The 21,227-nt window shown below is 40.6% G+C and overlaps 2 protein-coding genes across 2 annotated transcripts; one reads left to right on the top strand and one right to left on the bottom strand.

Moving 5' to 3' along the window:
* Nucleotides 1-4,370: 4,370 nt before the first annotated feature.
* Nucleotides 4,371-5,888, top strand: LOC149985548 (uncharacterized). The gene has a single exon (XM_090233088.1). It carries the CDS (start codon nt 4,371-4,373, stop codon nt 5,886-5,888), a length of 1,518 nt encoding a protein of 505 aa, XP_090089214.1.
* A 4,859-nt stretch (nt 5,889-10,747) lies between these two features.
* Nucleotides 10,748-12,277, bottom strand: LOC149985549 (uncharacterized). The gene has a single exon (XM_090233093.1). The coding sequence runs from the start codon at nt 12,275-12,277 to the stop codon at nt 10,748-10,750; it is 1,530 nt and encodes a 509-aa protein (XP_090089219.1).
* Between the last annotated feature and the right edge of the window lie 8,950 nt (nt 12,278-21,227).

Genomic DNA, 21,227 nt, shown 5'->3' on the forward strand with positions numbered 1-21,227 from the left:
ACAGATTTGTTTAATCCTGCATAACTGACTGTATGGTTGACCATTCTTGAGGGGAAGGGGATGCATACTATTCACACATAGCAAGGCATTGCGGTCTGTGGGCTTTGTATATAAGTCTGTGTGTACTGCATCATTCTATTTGATGATCCATAAGTCCAGGTAGTGTATTTTGTTACTTGACTAACAATATTTTTATGCTACAAGGAACAGTCAATGTAGTTCCAATTCCATATACATATAATTTAGAATTAACCTAATTAGAGTGATGCTATGCATAGTAGGTACATCTAGTTTAAAGACTAGCATCTAAGGATATGGGTACTTTCACTCCCTCAGTTGGGGAGGGGGTTGGGTGGGTTTGTGGTAGGGTCAGGGTATTAGCTCACGAGATGTTTACTACTTTACATTTTCAAGTTGTATACACTCAATGCAATTTTGTTTCTTTCCTTTTCCCTATTTCTTATTTTCTTTAAAGATGTCTGCACCTAATAAGTATACTTTTATGACACTTAACATTAAGGGTACTAAATGCCCAGTCAAGCGCAAACGCATTCTGAATGATCTAAAGCAGCATAAGGTTGATATAGCTCTTCTTCAGGAGACACACCTGACTGACTCTGAGCATGACAAACTGAAGAGAATGGGTGGGCCAAGTGTACTATTCATCTTTCACCTCTCGGGTAAGAGGGGTGGCCATACTCATTAATAAGCATTGCCCCTTTCAGATACAATCTCAGAATAAAGACAAAGGGGGAAGGTTTGTGATCATTCAAGGTTTCATTAATATTGAGCCCATTACCATTGTGATTGTGAATGGTCCTAACCATGATGATCCTACATTTTATCAAGACATCTTTTTAAAGTTAATATGCCCATCATCAGAGATAATGTCAGGGGATTTTAACTTGGTACTGGACCCTTCCAGTGATAGATCTTCCTCTAATAGTATCAACCTCACACAGGAAGCTAAAATGTTAAAAACAGAAATGAAACACTTTGTACTCGTAGACTTAAGGAGATTTCACAACCAAAAGGTTAAAGAATACTCATTTTACTCCCCTGTCCATAACAGTTACTCTAGAAGAGACTTATTTCTTATTCCTGCAGCCAGGGGAAGTTTAACTACTGGTTGTAAGTACTTACCAAGATGTATATCAGATCATTCTGCCCTGCTGGCTTCAGTACCCGTCAGTAGAGCACAGCCACCCTCAAGAAGATGGAGGTTTGGTACATATTTACTAAATACTCCCACATTTGTAACATTTCTGAACACTCATATAGACATTTTTTAACAACTCTGCCTCCTCCCTAATTTTATGAGAAGCTCTCCTTGCATTTCTGAGGAGGCAAATCATATCCTTTAGTTCAGATGCTCGTAAGATGTTTAAGGCTCAAGTAGATTTGTTGGAGAATGAAATTACAGATCTGGAAAATGAACATAGTGTAACATTTGACGACTCAACTCTACAAAAATTAGACTCAAAGCGATTGGAATATCACACCCTGACGACCCATAAAGCGGAAAATGCTCTCAGGAGAACAAAACAAAACCACTACGAACATGGAGATAAAGCAGGAAAGTTGCTTCCTTGCCAGATAAGACGAGAGGATGCTAGTAGAGTTATTAGCTCTATTAAGCTACCCATTAACACAGTTGTTCACAGTCCTGAGGAAATTTATCCAGTCTTCAGGGAGTTTTATGAAACATTGTACAAGTCTGAAGGGGATGCCCCTGCCACAATGCATGAGTTTTTGAACAAACTCAATTTACAAACTTTAATGATGAGGATAGAGAGCACTTGGAGAAAGAGATTAGGGAATCCATTTTCAACACTGCTGGGGGAAAATCACCAGGGTTAGACGGATTCCCTATTGAATTCTTTCGATCCTTTTTACCCAAACTAATTGAGCCTCTTTGCAGTAAGTTTTTAATTATGCCATAGAGACAGAAAAGCTCCCAGACAATGATCACAGTTTTGTTAAAACGTGGGAAAGATCCTATGCTTTGTGGGTCGTATAGACCAATATCTCTATTGAACACTTCATATAAGATTCTTACGAAACTCATTGCTCTTAGACTGGATAAGGTTCTACCGGACTTGGTTGATATGGACCAAACAGGCTTTGTAAGAAACCGCTCATCTCCTGATAATATCAGAAGATTATTTAATATTATGCATTATGTAGAGAATGACCGGAAAAAGCTTTTGACCGCATAGAATGGAACTATCTGTTTGAAGTTTTACAGAGGAAGAATATTGGACCTAAGTATGTAGGTCTGATTAGATTACTGTACAAATGTATTATATTTGTAGCAAAAACCACATTCATTAAATTGGCACAGCTATTATATGGAAGAGTGACACTCCGCCAAGCAAGCAGATGTGGCTAAAATAACTATCTTCCTATATTCCATCTGAAAGAATAACATACAATTGATGTAATAAACCCTTTGAATTTACTGATGTCTGGGGGGACTTTCAGTAGTTTCTAGAGACGTCACCTTAGCTGCCTCATTACTACTTTCTTCATGAATCTATTATTATTATTTGTTTTTGTGTTGAATCATTTATTTTCTAGCATGGAATGTGAAGGTCATTCTGTTTCTTTTTTTGTTGTTAATCAGTGAAGTTAATACCGGTAGAGGGGAGGGAGGAGGGTGTTCCTGTGTTGGGGAGGGAAGGGTTTTGCACGATGTGCTCCCATGTAGCATGGTGTTTTGTTTAGGTGGAAGGAATAACGGGGCATTATCTGTATCATATTCTGATGATTGTTAAATTGTTAAAAAAATAAAAAATGCCAATAAATATATTCTAAAAAAAAAAGTATGACAAGTTAGTACTTTTTCCACCACTAGTTATTTACATTTTAGTCATTTAGCATACGGTCACACTGGTCAACCGTGGGAATCGCACCCACAACCCTGGCGACGAAACCACACTGCTTCATCAAAAAGCAGAACCAAATGACCTGGTTTGAAGTTGAGATGACATGGTGCAAGTGATCAGTGCCGTTCGAGATTCTACATTGACTACAGCAATTGTGAATATCTCCACAGATCTTCACAACCTACAGTATGCATGCTATCTTGAACATGCACATTTTATATGATTAACTTTACATATGAATACATGTATAGTTACAGTAACCTCAAAATGTTACTTATGTTAAGGTTGAATAAATACTGTTACATTAGTTTGTAAGAGAGCCTTAACTTTAGGCTATTACCTGTATTACAAAAGTAATATTGAATTGTGTTTAGTTGACAACATCAATTTAGGCTTCAGGCATGTCACTTCCCCTATTGGCTGACGGTGCTAATACCGAATGGGACCAAAAAATTGTGGGTTTAGCTTTGACTCAAAACGAATGCACAACAAGAAAACACACACAACTACTACTATTATAGTATAGAAGTCAAAATACCAGTAGCTATGTTCCTACTTGGACATAATCAAAAACATTGACACCACAGTGATTCTCGTTCTAAGAGGATGCTCTAATAAATAAACAATTGCGATTGTCAGGTTTATTTGAGTACTGGGAATTTATTTGCCGTGCATTATTGCTGATAAGTTGAATATGAAACTAAAATCGTGAAAGTTTTTCAAAGGCGTCCGTGGCGTCAGCTGCGAACGTTCCACACAGGTGTTCAATGAGCGATTGAGTTCTAGGAAACTCACTAGGTCTACTCTCATTTTAATACATTCAAAACCACTACTGTAATGAAAATAAAAGCCAATAAACTGAATATTTACTGTCAAAGTACTATCTTATTCAAATGTTGAATTAGGCCTATTTTATTTAATTTTACATTTCATGCCTATTCAAGTGGTTTTGACAAACTTGTATTATGTGGACGGCTACTATGTCATAATGTACATGATGTCATAATGAAGCATTATTTTGTTAAAATAAGACATTCCATAGACAGGTCATTGATGCTATTCCTGAACTAAGGTAGGACCTATAATTTAATTAAATAATCTCAAATACACTACTTTTATCTTATGAGAACTTTATTTGATCAATAACTGTAAGAAAAACGGTTATGTTTTGTGATTTGTGACAAAAAAAAGTATTTATTTAAACTAGGTATTGTGGTCTTAATATATTCTTGAAACTGTACAGTCAAATCCTACGTGAGCAAATTATCTGGAAGTCCAAATTGAAGGTAGGCCTTAGTCTGTGAATCTTTCATTTTTATGAATTTGTGAACATTTTGGCAGGAATTGGAATGTCCTTTGAAAGTGGAAAAACACTAGTTCATAAAAACAACTTTGATCAAATTCTATTGTAATATATGTAATTTATTCTATATTCTTATTCTCAAACATATTGTTTGCTCTTCCACTGTGACTCTCACAGCCATGAAAGACAGAGGGAAGTCCAGGACTAGGACACAAGAGACCAGTCAGAACAGTTCTGAGAACAGCCTGACAGACATCCTCAGGAGTGTCCGGTGTGCCAGTGATATTGTCCTACAGCCAATGCCACCAGGGAGAAAGAATAGCCGATCCCACTTCCACAACATGGATGTGATTAAAGAGAGGGCTGACATGGGAAGGCTTCCATTGGCCACTCCACCCATCAGGCTCCCAATGCTCACTGTGACCTCTCTCAATGCCCAAAGGAACAAAAACACCCTCAAGGTGCCTCGCATGCCTCGTCTGCAGCTGGAGGGACAGATGGGTAGCAAGCCTCTGGGTCCGGTTAAAACCAAAACCGGAGGGGGCACATTGATCTCCAGCCACAAGAAGGAGCCAGAGGTTAAATCCAGCAGACCACAGATACCAGGAAGCATCCCTAGGAGACCCAATTTATGCTCCACTGCAGCCAAGGCAGTAGCTCCTTTATCTGGGACTCCATGCAGCCAGTCTGAGGTCAGGATCCAGGCCAATCCTCTCAAGAGGTCTAACATCCAGGACCAAAGGCCCCGCTCTCCTCCTGCTCAGGCCAGACGGTCTCTGTCCGACGGAAGCCTCTTGCAGCCGCCATGTTCTCCTGTGGATGTCCTCCAGCCGGAGGTCCAGGCCAGCAGAAGCCTGGCTCGACCCAAGACCGGGATAGCTAGGATAACAAGACATACTGATGGCAGCACTCTGAGGTTCCCTAACCAGACCTTAGAGCTTATAAACTCCATGGGTAGGAGGGAGAGCACCAATTCTTTCCCTGTGCTGCCAACCATTGCAGTGTCAGCCTCACCTCCCCTGATGGCCATCCCATTGCCTACCCCAATGGTCAGCCATGTGCCTGACCTTCTGGTGCCTACTCCATCTGCATCTCCGGTTCCTTCCAGCCGAGTGCCTGCCCCACCTGCCTCCCAAGTGCCAGCCCGGCCTGCCAACACCAGATCACGGCGTGTGTCAAAGAAGATCCAGCTATTACAGATCCAGTCTGCTATGCTGGACCAGCAGCTACCAGAACAACTGGGTGACAAACAAATCATATTACCCTCTGAGCCCCTGTCCTTCAGTAGCACTGAGAGGATGTTCCTCTGTGGTCCACCTTTAGTCTGCGGAGATGATGGCTGTCACCCCCTGACCAGACATACACCCAGCCACACAGGTCGCACCAACCACTCCCCTTTACTGACCAGTGGGAGAGCCGTGCAGGCGGATGAGAAGTGCCCCTTTGATACCCTCTTGACCCCCTTGGTCCCACTGGCAGAACAGCCTCCTATCAAGCGGGGGCACATGCCCGCCTCCTGTGCCAAGGCCGAGCGGGAATGGGAGAATAGCCAACGAGGGCGCAGGAAGAGAGTGAAGCCCATTCACTGGGACGTTAACTTTAAGTCTGGGCCTTTCTTCCCAGTGTGTGTCTCTCCATCACTGCCCTCTATCTTGGAGGTGGATGAAGAGTCTCTTTCTGAAGAGATGGAGCAATGAATGACACTAACTTACGTATACGGTACTGGCAGCCTCGGTGTCTGACATCTAAGGATACAATAATATTAAATTAGTCATTTGCCACTTAGGCAATTGAATATGATTCAACAATCCCCAGTATCCTCATTCTAAACAACTGACAAACCTGAGCTTCAGGATTTATTATTTCCTTTTCAAATCTGGCCTACACGTTGAATTATGTTTCTTTTAGAGTTTCCATATGTCTTCTTAGCCTCTGCAGTGCCTTCATAAAGAAAGACAAGTTTCTAAAAGAATGACAAGATTGCTAGACACACAACAAAGGGGATGGGCTGGGGGACACCAATGACTGTTATCATTGACTGAATGAGGTCCTACAAACATCTATTACAATTTCCTTTTTTAAGACGACTTTCAAGGTAAAAAAAAAGCAAGTATAAGCACATTATACAAGTTCCTGGATGCAACTAAAGCACATCTGCTTTTATGGATGGTTTAAACCAGTAACAGTATGAGTGATATGGCTAAAGGAAGGCATGTGAATTGGCAGTCCTACCAAATTTGACACTTTCCACAATCCTTATTCCTGTTGTGGTGTTTCACTCTTTTGAGTGCAAAGCCAAAATAACTAGCAACTTATTTCTCTTTGGGTAAGAAAGGGTGATAAAAAAAACTGCCAAAACTTCAATAAAATAATTGAATATGGGGATTTATTTAAATATTTCAGCACACATGCATGCTTATGACTTGACAAAACAGATGAAAAGGAACTGGCTTTTCTGGCTAGCTTGTAAACCAATTCAAGTTACATTGGCAATATTATTTTCCAAATCATGTAACATTGGGTTAACCACAAACATGTATTCTGAATCAAAGACATTTTGACCAATTATGCTAAACTAGCACGCTAACCGTTAGCTAGCACGCTAACCGCTAGCTAGCACGCTAATGATTAGCAAGCAGTAAATAAATATAAGGTAAAAACATGCAAAGTAACAATTGCATATTAATGAATTGTTTGGATGAGCCTACCAATTTCAATCTCATGATGAAGTATATCTGATACAATGCGGCTTTCGGACATTGTCAATGCATGTTGAATTCCACCGAAAGACATACATGAGCTAACATTAATTACAAATAAAGACAATGGGAACATGCATTGCTTGCCAATACACCACATACAATTTTAGTTAACATATTGGTTAACAGTTTAGTTAATAACTTACCTTCTTGTATAAATGCGAACGTCTGCAACCATCCTCCTCTTCCTTAAAAAACGTGCTGCACAGCTACTTTTGTTGTGATCATGCTCAGGCCTAGAGACATGCTTGCCAGGTCAATTTCACATTTCTAGTAAATCCAGTCAAAACTCCCTTCAAAGCCTGAAAACTATCACAATCTCAGCAGATTACAGGGAAATTAATGGATTTAAAAAATATATATCATGTTGGTAACGGTGCAATATAGAAGTAGTATAAAAACTTGAAGATTTCTGAATATGTGTGCAATATTATTACTGTCACTGTCAAATTCAGACCTTAGTTCCTTTATTATGTCTTTGTGTTAGTTTGGTCAGGGCATGAGTTGGGGTGGGTAGTCTATGTTCTTTTTTTCTATGTTGTATTTCTGTGTTTGGCCTGGTATGGTTCTCAATCAGAGGCAGCTGTTGATCGATCGTTGTCTCTGATTGAGAATCATACTTAGGTAGCCTGTTTTCCCCATTTTGGTTGTGGGTGATTGTTTTCTGTTTTTTCCACACAGAACTATTTCGTTTACAATCTGTGTAGGGTTCAGTTTTTATAAAAAATATGACGAACACTTACCACGCTGCGTATTGGTCCGATCCTTCCTACTCCTCAGAAGAGGAAGAAAACCGTGACAGTCACCTACATTTCCGTAGACAATTTGGGTTTGTAGCTCACACCGTCAGTATCAGTGAGGTGTTCAGTGCAGTTACTTGAATGGTCTGTAGACTTGCTGACACAAAAGCAGTTTATGGCAGGTTAAGATTCTTACTTGCAACCTAACCTCTCAGCAATCAGGTTCACTACCTGCACACAGACCAAACAGCCTAGTGATATTAACAGCCATCTCTTACTATAGGCACTCAGCTACTCTCACCATCTCTCTTTCTCTCTCATAACAGGACTTTTTTAAATCCTATTCACATTTACCCTCCACTAGACCCCTGGTTTCACAAGGTGGAATAAAATGTACTGATAAGTGATTTCAACTTTGTACTGCTGTGAAGACGTAGGCCGTTACATCACTATTGATCTCTTTGCAAAAAGCCTCAAGAAAACTTGTAATAAACTTGGGTAGCTGATGGATAACTGATGTTCATACGTTAAAGGACAAGTCCCTATAAGCTTTTGTCAGGAATCAGGACTAGGTTAATAAATCCAACGCAACTGCATGTTTTAAAAATGGTAGGCTATCTTATGGTAGGCCTAGTTATAAAATGACATTATAGGCCGACACTGTACACTATAGGCCTATTTTTTTTGTCGGATTGGAGAATGTCGTGCAGCAAAACTGCCAAAACATGGCCTGGTCATGGATGAAAGCATCTGTTCAAAATGGGGTAGAACTGAGGGAACATAAGACGGACCCCAGGATTTCAGCTTCCTGTGTTAGCTGTTATCTTCTTGCTGCGTTTATTTGTAGATAGACTCACCCCAACAGGGAGTTATGAGTTGAGAGTGAGCGTATACTGAGAGCACACAGCTGACTAACCCCTTCACTGCCGGCCAGAGAAATTGAAATGTATGCAAATGTTTCCCAGTTCATGGAAATACTTGCACCATGATGTGAAACAGTGAAAGAAAGGCCATGTTTCAGTTATGGTGATGCAGGATCACATGTAGCCTAACTAACCTAACCTTCTTTCTTGAACCAGTTCTAGAACAATTGATACAGCCATACTGCTCTGCTTAGTCATAGCTTCTCATGCATGTTTCTAGAGAGGAACTGGGTACGATGCATGACTAATCTTACAATGCAATGTGAGTCTTTGCACTGGCCCGCAGATACATATCTACAAAAATGTGGTAACACCTCTTAAACTTGATGGATATCTTTATAATGCTAGTAAACTTTGGGCTTTGGTGGAGATAATGCGTTTCGGAATGAACCTTAGACAACAACACATAAGTTGCCAAAAAGTATTTATTATGATGGACTGTGAAAAACCCAATGTACTGTGTGAGAGCAGATATGACATTTTCTGTCATTTAAATAGTTGAGGCTGTGTGTAAATTCAGATGGTGTCAAGGTACAAAGTGTTCAACCTCCTTTCTTACAGACCTTTAGTGCCCCCCTGTGGAATATAACATGTCTTTTCATGGGGATCAACATTTGTTTGCGAGGGTTGAAAAAAAAACATGGGTAATGTGAGAATAAAATCATGCCGAGGAAGTTTTATTCAAATGACGGAGGATGAGACACGAAGTGTCGTACAGTGTCAGGCTTCAGATCAAAAGAAAAACGATATAGTCACTGCGTCGCAGTCCAACCAACGTATTTTAAACGAAGCACAGTTTGAAGGCTAAGCAAATGTCATTCACATTTCAGAAAATGTAAGGCAACACTACATCTATTCCAGTTAAAGGGCTAATTTTAAAAGGAAGAATTATATAAGCGTTGTGTTATGTGGCACTATCAGGTCTTTCTTGCAAAAGTGGGTTCTTTTGGCAAGAGAGACCTGGTTATCGTGTAACCCAGCAGTTATATTAAATCTGCAGCTGTCTGCTTCCCTTACATGTGCAAGTTGAGACAGGGCCTCTTGACTCAAGCAAAGAAACCTTTGGCCAAATATTACGACAAACAAGCCTATTGGTCAGAAAATGTTGTTCAGCATTCTCGCAATTCATAACCACTGTGTTTGGATATATCCTCATTTCAAATGATGTAGTACAAATAGTTCCACCTTAGAATTTGTCAGTGTTGCTATACATTGAAAACATGAAGAATTATGACATTAAATTGTGAGTCAGATGTGCCACCTTCGGATTAATACAAATTTGAATCGGAACTTCACTTCTATTAGTCCGGTCAGCACTTACCTCTTCTCTTTGGTCAACAAATCAACAAGTCCAATGAAGAAATAAACATTCTACTAAAAGGGTATACTTCATAGCTCACAAGAAACCAACAACACACACCACACATCATTTTCAACTGCAATAAAACTTTATAGAAACAGAATTCTTTGGAACATGCTGATGATAAATTAACATTTGCCCAACTAGAATAACAAGTGGATTAATATTAATCTCTAGTTGATACTGAGGGACATATTCTATCATCACATCAGCGTACTAGATACTCTGGATACTCCTAAGGGGTTGAAGCAGTCCATCTTCAGGAAGAGAACACTGTTCGAGAAGCTCCACACCCCAGGGATGAAAGTACTTTGACAGCTTGTGGCTCCTGTTGGGTCTCATAGGAAAAGTCTGTTCCAACAGTACTTCCGACAGTAGCTGCTGCTGCTCATGCAGAACAGCCTGGATCGGTGGGCGCTGGATCATTTCTGTCACCTGCCCTTTGTGGTTTGGGGTTGAAAGGGAAGTGGAGGTACTAGGATGACAGGCAGGGCAGATGCTGGGATGATGCTGGTTGATCCGCTCTGGTCCATGGAAGGCCATGAGGTCTCAATAGGGCTCCTGATTGGCGCAGCGGTATAAGGCACTGGTCCCATAGGGCGGTTCACAATTGGCCCAGTGTCGTCAGGGTTTGGCCGGGGTAGGTCGTCATTGTAAATAAGAATTTGTTCTTAACTAACTTCACAATTTAAATAAAGGTCAAAAAAATAAAATGAGGATATGTGTACGTGTGTGAGTGAGTGTGTGTGTGTGTGCGACCCCTTAAAACTGTCTTTACTCCATCTCTTCAGAAAGAGACTCTTCATCCACCTCCAAGATCGAGGGCAGTGATGGAGAGACACACACTGGGAAGAAAGGCCCAGACTTAAAGTTAACGTCCCAGTGAATGGGCTTCACTCTCTTCCTGCGCCCTCGTTGGCTATTCTCCCATTCACGCTCGGCCTTGGCACGGGATGCGGGCATGTGCCCCCGCTTGATAGGAGGCTGTTCTGCCAGTGGGACCAAGGGGGTCAAGAGGATTTCAACGGGGCACTTCTCACCCGCCTGCACGGCTCTCCTACTGGTCAATAAGGGGGAGTGGTCGGTGCGACCTGTGTGGCTGGGCGTAGGTCTGGGCAGGGGGTGACAGCCATCATCTCCGCCTACGTTAGCTGGGTGGCAGACTAAAGGTGGACCACAGAGGAACATCCTCTCAGTGCTACTGAAGGACAGGGGCTCAGAGGGTAATATGATTTGTTTGTCACCCACTTGTTCTGGTAGCTGCTGGTCCAGCATAGCAGACCGGATCTGTAAGAGCTGGATCCTCTTCGACACACTCCGTGATCTGGCGTTGGCAGGCCGGGCTGGCACTGGGTAAGCAGGTGGGGCAGGCACTCGGCTGGAAGGAACCGGAGAAGCAGATGGAGTAGGCAACAGAAGGTCAGGTACATAGCTGACCATTGGGGTAGGCAATGGGATGGCCATCTGGGCAGGTGAGGCTGACACTGCAATTGTTGGCAGCACAGGGAAAGAATTGGTGCTCTCCCTCCTACCCATGGAGTTTATAAGATCTAAAGTCTGGTTAGGGAACCTCAGAGTGCTGCCATCAGTATGTCTTGTTATCCTAGCTATCCCGGTCTTGGGTCGAGCCAGGCTTCTGCTGGCCTGGACCTCCGGCTGGAGGACATCCACAGGAGAACATGGCGGCTGCAAGAGGCTGCCGTCGGACAGAGACCGTCTGGCCTGAGCAGGAGGAGAGCAGGGCCTTTGTTCCTGGATGTTAGACCTCTTGAGAGGATTGGCCTGGATCCTGACCTTAGACTGGCTGCATGGAGTCCCAGATAAAGGAGCCACTGCCTTGGCTGCAGTGGAGCATAAATTGGGCCTCCTAGGGATGCTTCCTGATGTCTGTGGTCTGCTCGATTTAACCTCTGGCTCCTTCTTGTGGCTGGAGGTAAATGTGCTCCCTCCGGTTTTGGATTTAACCGGACCCAGACGCTTGCTACCCATCTGTCCCTCCAGCTGCAGACGAGGCATGCCAGGCACCTTGAGGGTGTTTTTGTTACTTTGGGCATTGAGAGAGGTCACAATGAGCATTGGGAGCCTGATGGGTGGAGTGGCCATTGGAAGCCTTCCCATGTCAGCCCTCTCTTTAGTCCCATCCATGTTGTGGAAGTGGGATCGGCTATTCTTTCTCCCTGGCGGCATTGGCTGTAGGACAATATCACTGGCACACCGGACACTGAGGATGTCTGTCAGGCTGTTCTCAGAACTGTTCTGACTGGTCTCTTGTGTCCTAGTCCTGGACTTCCCTCTGTCTTTCATGGCTGTGAGAGTCACAGTGGAGGAGCAAACAACATGTTTGAGAATAACAATATAGAATAAATTTCATTATTACAATAGAATTTGATCAAAGTTGTTATTATAAGCTAGTGTTTTTCCACTTTCAAAGGACATTCCAATTCCTGCCAAAATGTTCACAAATTAATAAAAATGAAAGATTAAGGCCTACCTTCAATTTGGACTTCCAGATAATTTGCACACGTAGAATTTGACTATACAGTTTCAACAATATATTATTGAAAACAGAAACAAGACCACAATACCTAGTTTAAAGAAATGTTTTTGTCACAAATCACAAAACATATGTTTTTCTTAGTTATTGATTAAATAAAGTTGTCATGAGATAAAAGTAGTGTATTTGAGATTATTTCATTAAATTATAGGTCCTACCTAAGATATGGAAGAGCATCAATGACCTGTCTATGGAATGTCAAATTTTAACAAAAGAAAGCTTCATTATGACATCATGTACATTATGACATAGCAGCTGTCCACATCATAAAAGTTTGTCAAAACCACTTGAATAGGAATGAATAGTCAAATTAAATACAATAGGCCTAATTCAACAATTGAATAAAAACAATACTTTGACAGTAATTATTCAGTTTATTGGCTTTTATTTTCATTACAGTAGTGGTTTTGAATTAATTTAAATGAGAGTAGGCCTAGTGAGTTTAGTTGAACTCGATCGCTCATTGAACATCTGTGTGGAACGTTCGCAGCTGACGCCACACAAAAACATCCACAATTTTAGTTTCATTGTAAAGGTTTTCCTCCTCCTCTTCTGAGGAGGAGTAGCGAGAAGGATCGGAGGACCAACGCGCAGCGTGCTAAGTGTCCATATCGTTTAATAAAACAAACTGAACACTCAATGAATACAAAACAATAAACGTGAACAAAACCGAAACAGTACCGTGTGGCGAACAAACACAGACACGGAAACAATCACCCACAAAACAACAGTGAAATCCAGGCTACCTAAGTATGATTCTCAATCAGAGACAACTAACGACACCTGCCTCTGATTGAGAACCATACTAGGCCGAACACAGAAAACCAACCTAGAAACACAAAACATAGAATGCCCACCCAACTCACGTCCTGACCAACTAAGACAAACAAATAACACAGGAACTAGGGTCAGAACGTGACATTCATATTCAATTTATGAGCATATATGCACGACAAATAAATTCCCAGTACTCAAATAAATCTGAAAATCGCAATTATCTATTTATTATAGCATCCTCTTAGAACGAGAATCCCTGTGGTGTCAGTGTTTTTGATTATGTCCAAGTAGGAACATAGCTACAGGTATTTTGACTTCTATACTAAAATAGTAGCAGTTGTGTGTGTTTTCTTGTCTTGCATTCGTTTTGAGTCAACGCTAATCCCACAATATTTTGGTCCCATTCGGTATTAGCACTGTCAGCCAATGGGGGAAGTGACATGTCTGATGCCTAAATTGCTGTTGTCGAACAAACACATTTCAATTTCACTTTTAATGTATTCTCAACTTCAAACCAAGTAATTTGGTTTTGCTATTTTATGAAGCACAGTGTGGTTTAGTCGCCAGGGTTGTGGGTGCGATTCCCACGGGTGACCAGTGTGACCTTATGCTAAATGACCAAAATGTAAATAACCAGTGATGGAAAAAGTACTCAATTGCCATACTTGAGTAAAAGTTACCTTAGTAGAAAATGACTAAAAAAAAAAGTAAAAGTCAGCCAATAAAAGACTACCTGAGTAAAAGTCTAAAAGTATTTGGTTTTATATATACTTAAGTATCAAAAGTAAATGTAGTTGCTAAAATATACTTAAGTATCAAAAGTAAAAGTATGAATTTAAAATTCCTTAAATTAAGCAAATCAGATAGCCAGAGTCACACCCAGACATCATTTAAAAACAAAGAATTTGTGTTTAGTGATTTTGAGTCCGCCAGATCAGAGTCAGTAGGGATTACCAGGGATGTTCTCTTGATAAGTGTGGGAATTGAGGACCATTTTCGGTCCTGCTAAGCATTCAAAATGTAATGAGTACTTTTAGGTGTCAGGGAAAATATATGGAGTAAAAATACATCATATTCTTTAGAAATGTTAAGTAAAAGTAAAATATGTCAAAAACATAAATAATAAAGTACAGATACAGTACTTTAAATTATTTTTACTTAAATACTTTTTTTTATCAAAATAAAGAAAGTTGCACCCTCCATATATAAACTCCCAGTAATGTATTGGGTATTTACCAATGTTTTAGCATCACTATGCCTTCTTCAGGGTAATGTCATGAATACTTGAACCAGGTTATGTAGAGAAACAGTGCAATTAATGCCATAATGATTAAGTTAATTAGATTTTTTTTTTTTAAACAATCGTTGATGGCATATTAAATATATTAGGCTATTGTTATCGTATAGAAACATCATTGAATATAGTACATCATATTAGCATCCACATACATTATTGTTCAATTCAATTTCACATATTTAATTGTTTCGTATTTCATTTCATATTTGTTACATGTAATCTTTTGGTTCAACCTTAATCTATAATGAGCATCATCAACAAGGGGAACATATTAGGTGTACACTAATAAGCTGTAGAAAGATTATTTCAATTTATAAGACTTGTTCATAAAAGAAGGAATTGTTCATAAGAAGGGCCTGAGATCAAAGTCAATATTCAGACCACTAGGGGTCAATGTTTTTAGAGAGGATATCCTGTAAGGCTCCCTTTGTCGGCTTTTCCACACGAACAGATGATGAGATAGATTACTCCCGTGGTCTTGCATGAGATGATTACCCCTAACAGGGATGTTTCGACCTGTATGTGGGTGTCTGAAGAAGGATGTTTTTATAATGCTATTGCACTGTGCGCATGATCCACATTTGTAGTTCCCATTTGGGATAGGTGTCAAGAGTGTCTGAGTGAGCTCAGGGGGCATGTCAGATCTCACCAAGCTATCTCCAATATTGTGACCACGCTTATAGACCACCAGCGGGGATTCCTTGAAGAGGTGTGCAATTATTATTTTTGTCTGATTGCAGAATATGCCAGTCCTTTTTCAGGATTGCTTTCATTTTCTCCGAACCCTTGGTGTATTTAGTGCAAAAGATGGTTGCGTTGTTTTTCTTCTCTGGTTGAGTTTTAAGTAATTCCTCTCTTGGTTTATGAGATATTTTCATCATTGCAGCATCAAGAGTTTTGTCCTTGTAGCTTCTCATTTTGAATTGATCTGTCATTTTTTTAGCATTGCTGTCAAAATCTGTCTGGTGGCCACAGATTTGTTTAATCCTGCATAACTGACTGTATGGTTGACCATTCTTGAGGGGAAGGGGATGCATACTATTCACACATAGCAAGGTATTGCGGTCTGTGGGCTTTGTATATAAGTCTGTGTGTACTGCATCATTCTATTTGATGATCCATAAGTCCAGGTAGTGTATTTTGTTACTTGACTAACAATATTTTTATGCTACAAGGAACAGTCAATGTAGTTCCAATTCCATATACATATAATTTAGAATTAACCTAATTAGAGCGATGCTATGCATAGTAGGTACATCTAGTTTAAAGACTAGCATCTAAGGATATGGGTACTTTCACTCCCTCAGTTGGGGAGGGGGTTGGGTGGGTTTGTGGTAGGGTCAGGGTATTAGCTCACGAGATGTTTACTACTTTAAATTTTCAAGTTGTATACACTCAATGCAATTTTGTTTCTTTCCTTTTCCCTATTTCTTATTTTCTTTAAAGATGTCTGCACCTAATAACTATACTTTTATGACACTTAACATTAAGGGTACTAAATGCCCAGTCAAGCGCAAACGCATTCTGTATTATCTAAAGCAGCATAAGGTTGATATAGCTCTTCTTCAGGAGACACACCTGACTCTGAGCATGACAAACTGAAGAGAATGGGTGGGCCAAGTGTACTATTCATCTTTCACATCTCGGGCAAGAGGGGTGGCCATACTCATTAATAAGCATTGCCCCTTTCAGATACAATCTCAGAATAAAGACAAAGGGGGAAGGTTTGTGATCATTCAAGGTTTCATTAATACTGAGCCCATTACCATTGTGATTGTGTATGGTCCTAACCATGATGATCCTACATTTTACCAAGACATCTTTTTAAAGTTAATGTGCCCATCAGAGATAATGGCAGGGGATTTTAACTTGGTACTGGACCCTTCCAGTGATAGATCTTCCTCTAATAGTATCAACCTCACACAGGCAGCTAAAATGTTAAAAACAGAAATGAAACACTTTGGACTCGTAGACTTATGGAGATTTCACAACCAAAGGGTTAAAGAATACTCATTTTAATCCCCTGTCCATAACAGTTACTCTAGAAGAGACGTATTTCTTATTCCTGCAGCCAGGGGAAGTTTAACTACTGGTTGTAAGTACTTACCATGATGTATATCAGATCATTCTGCCCTGCTGGCTTCAGTACCCGTCAGTAGAGCACAGCCACCCTCAAGAAGATGGAGGTTTGGTACATATTTACTAAATAGTCCCACATTTGTAACATTTCTGAACACTCATATAGACTTATTTTTTAGCACCAATAACAACTCTGCCTCTTCCCTAATTTTATGAGAAGCTCTCCTTGCATATCTGAGGGGGCAAATCATATCCTTTAGTTCAGATGCTTGTCAGATGTATAAGGCTCAAGTAGATTCGTTGGAGAATGAAATTACAGATCTGGAAAATGAACATACTGTAACATTTGACGACTCAACTCTACAAAAATTAGACTCAAAGCGATTGGAATATAACACCCTGACGACCCATGAAGTGGAAAATGCTCTCAGGAGAACAAAACAAAACCACTACGAACATGGAGATAAAGCAGGAAAGTTGCTTCCTGGCCAGATAAGACGAGAGGATGCTAGTAGAGTTATTAGCTCTATTAAGCTACCCAGTAACACAGTTGTTCACAGTCCTGAGGAAATTTATCCAGTCTTCAGGAAGTTTTATGAAACATTGTACAAGTCATGAGTTTTTGAACAAACTCAATTTACAAACTTTAATGATGAGGATAGAGAGCACTTGGAGAAAGAGATTACATCAGAGGAAATTAGGGAATCCATTTTCAACACTGCTGGGGGACAATCACCAGGGTTAGACGGATTCCCTATTGAATTCTATCGATCCTTTTTACCCAAACTAATTGAGCCTCTTTACAGTAAGTTTAATTATGTCGAAGAGACAGAAAAGCTCCCAGACACAGATCACAGTTTTGTTAAAACCTGGGAAAGATCCTATGCTTTGTGTGTCGTATAGACCAATATCTATCTCGATTGAACACTTCATATAAGATTCTTGCGAAACTCATTGCTCTTAGACTGGATAAGGTTCTACCTGACTTGGTTGATACGGACCAAACAGTCTTTGTAAGAAACCGCTCATCTTCTGATAATATCAGAAGATTATTTAATATTATGCATTATGTAGAGAATGACCGGAAAAAGCTTTTGACCGCATAGAATGGAACTATCTGTTTGAAGTTTTACAGAGGAAGAATATTGGACCTAAGTATGTAGGTCTGATTAGATTACTGTACAAATGTATTATATTTGTAGCAAAACCAGATTCATTAAATTGGCAGAGCTATTATATGGAAGAGTGACACTCCGCCAAGCAAGCAGATGTGGCTAAAATAACTATCTTCCTATATTCCATCTGATAGAATAACATACAATTGACGTAATAAACCCTTTGAATTTACTGATGTCTGGGGGGACTTTCAGTAGTTTCTAGAGACGTCACCTTAGCTGCCTCATTACTACTTTCTTCATGAATCTATTATTATTATTTGTTTTTGTGTTGAATCATTTATTTTCTAGCATGGAATGTGAAGGTCATTCTGTTTCTTTTTTTGTTGTTAATCAGTGAAGTTAATACCGGTAGAGGGGAGGGAGGAGGGTGTTCCTGTGTTGGGGAGGGAAGGGTTTTGCACGATGTGCTCCCATGTAGCATGGTGTTTTGTTTAGGTGGAAGGAATAACGGGGCATTATCTGTATCATATTCTGATGATTGTTAAATTGTAACAAAAAAAGAAATGCCAATAAATATATTGTAAAAAAAAAAGTATGACAATTGAGTACTTTTCCACCACTGGTTATTTACATTTTAGTCATTTCGCATACGGTCACACTGGTCACCCGTGGGAATCACACCCACAACCCTGGCGACTAAACCACACTGCTTCATCAAAAAGCAGAACCAAATGACCTGGTTTGAAGTTGAGATGACATGGTGCAAGTGATCAGTGCCGTTCGAGATTCTACATTGACTACAGCAATTGTGAATATCTCCACAGATCTCCACAACCTACAGTATAGTATGCATGCTATCTCTACATTTTATATGATTAACTTTACATATGAATACATGTATAGTTACAGTAACCTCAAAATGTGGCCATGAATCTGTTACTTATGTTAAGGTTGAATAAATACTGTTACATTAGTTTGTAAGAGAGCCTTAACTTTAGGCTATTACCTGTATTACAAAAGTAATATTGAATTGTGTTTAGTTGACAACATCAATTTAGGCTTCAGGCATGTCACTTCCCCTATTGGCTGATGGTGCTAATACTGAATGGGACCAAAAAATTGTGGGTTTAGCTTTGACTCAAAACGAATGCACAACAAGAAAACACACACAACTACTACTATTATAGTATAGAAGTCAAAATACCAGTAGCTATGTTCCTACTTGGACATAATCAAAAACATTGACACCACAGTGATTCTCATTCTAAGAGGATGCTCTAATAAATAAACAATTGCGATTGTCAGGTTTATTTGAGTACTGGGAATTTATTTGCCGTGCATTATTGCTGATAAGTTGAATATGAAACTAAAATCGTGAATGTTTTTCAAAGGCGTCCGTGGCGTCAGCTGCGAACGTTCCACACAGATGTTCAATGAGCGATTGAGTTCTAGGAAACTCACTAGGCCTACTCTCATTTTAATACATTCAAATCCACTACTGTAATGAAAATAAAAGCCAATAAACTGAATATTTACTGTCAAAGTACTATCTTATTCAAATGTTGAATTAGGTCTATTTTATTTAATTTTACATTTCATGCCCATTCAAGTGGTTTTGACAAACTTTTATTATGTGGACGGCTACTATGTCATAATGTACATGATGTCATAATGAAGCATTATTTTGTTAAATGAAGACATACCATAGACAGGTCATTGATGCTATTCCTGAACTGAGGTAGGACCTATAATTTAATGAAATAATCTCAAATACACTACTTTTATCTTATGAGAACTTTATTTGATCAATAACTGTAAGAAAAACGGTTATGTTTTGTGATTTGTGACAAAAAAAAGTATTTATTTAAACTAGGTATTGTGGTCTTAATATATTCTTGAAACTGTACAGTCAAATCCTACGTGAGCAAATTATCTGGAAGTCCAAATTGAAGGTAGGCCTTAGTCTGTGAATCTTTCATTTTTATGAATTTGTGAACATTTTGGCAGGAATTGGAATGTCCTTTGAAAGTGGAAAAACACTAGTTCATAAAAACAACTTTGATCAAATTCTATTGTAATATATGTAATTTATTCTATATTCTTATTCTCAAACATATTGTTTGCTCTTCCACTGTGACTCTCACAGCCATGAAAGACAGAGGGAAGTCCAGGACTAGGACACAAGAGACCAGTCAGAACAGTTCTGAGAACAGCCTGACAGACATCCTCAGTGTCCGGTGTGCCAGTGATATTGTCCTACAGCCAATGCCACCAGGGAGAAAGAATAGCCGATCCCACTTCCACAACATGGATGTGATTAAAGAGAGGGCTGACATGGGAAGGCTTCCATTGGCCACTCCACCCATCAGGCTCCCAATGCTCACTGTGACCTCTCTCAATGCCCAAAGGAACAAAAACACCCTCAAGGTGCCTCGCATGCCTCGTCTGCAGCTGGAGGGACAGATGGGTAGCAAGCCTCTGGGTCCGGTTAAAACCAAAACCGGAGGGAGCACATTGATCTCCAGCCACAAGAAGGAGCCAGAGGTTAAATCCAGCAGACCACAGATACCAGGAAGCATCCCTAGGAGACCCAATTTATGCTCCACTGCAGCCAAGGCAGTAGCTCCTTTATCTGGGACTCCATGCAGCCAGTCTGAGGTCAGGATCCAGGCCAATCCTCTCAAGAGGTCTAACATCCAGGACCAAAGGCCCCGCTCTCCTCCTGCTCAGGCCAGACGGTCTCTGCCCGACGGAAGCCTCTTGCAACCGCCATGTTCTCCTGTGGATGTCCTCCAGCCGGAGGTCCAGGCCAGCAGAAGCCTGGCTCGACCCAAGACCGGGATAGCTAGGATAACAAGACATACTGATGGCAGCACTCTGAGGTTCCCTAACCAGACCTTAGAGATTATAAACTACATGGGTAGGAGGGAGAGCACCAATTCTTTCCCTGTGCTGCCAACCATTGCAGTGTCAGCCTCACCTCCCCTGATGGCCATCCCATTGCCTACCCCAATGGTCAGCTATGTACCTGACCTTCTGGTGCCTACTCCATCTGCATCTCCGGTTCCTTCCAGCCGAGTGCCTGCCCCACCTGCCTCCCCAGTGCCAGCCCGGCCTGCCAACACCAGATCACGGCGTGTGTCGAAGAAGATCCAGCTATTACAGATCCAGTCTGCTATGCTGGACCAGCAGCTTCCAGAACAACTGGGTGACAAACAAATCATATTACCCTCTGAGCCCCTGTCCTTCAGTAGCACTGAGAGGATGTTCCTCTGTGGTCCACCTTTAGTCTGCGGAGATGGCTGTCACCCCCTGACCAGACATACACCCAGCCACACAGGTCGCACCGACCACTCCCCTTTACTGACCAGTGGGAGAGCCGTGCAGGCGGATGAGAAGTGCCCCTTTGATACCCTCTTGACCCCCTTG

The sequence above is a fragment of the Oncorhynchus mykiss genome, chromosome 1, assembly GCF_057628025.1.
Source record: "Oncorhynchus mykiss isolate SJ-2025 chromosome 1, ASM5762802v1, whole genome shotgun sequence".
Taxonomy (NCBI): Eukaryota; Metazoa; Chordata; class Actinopteri; order Salmoniformes; family Salmonidae; genus Oncorhynchus; species Oncorhynchus mykiss.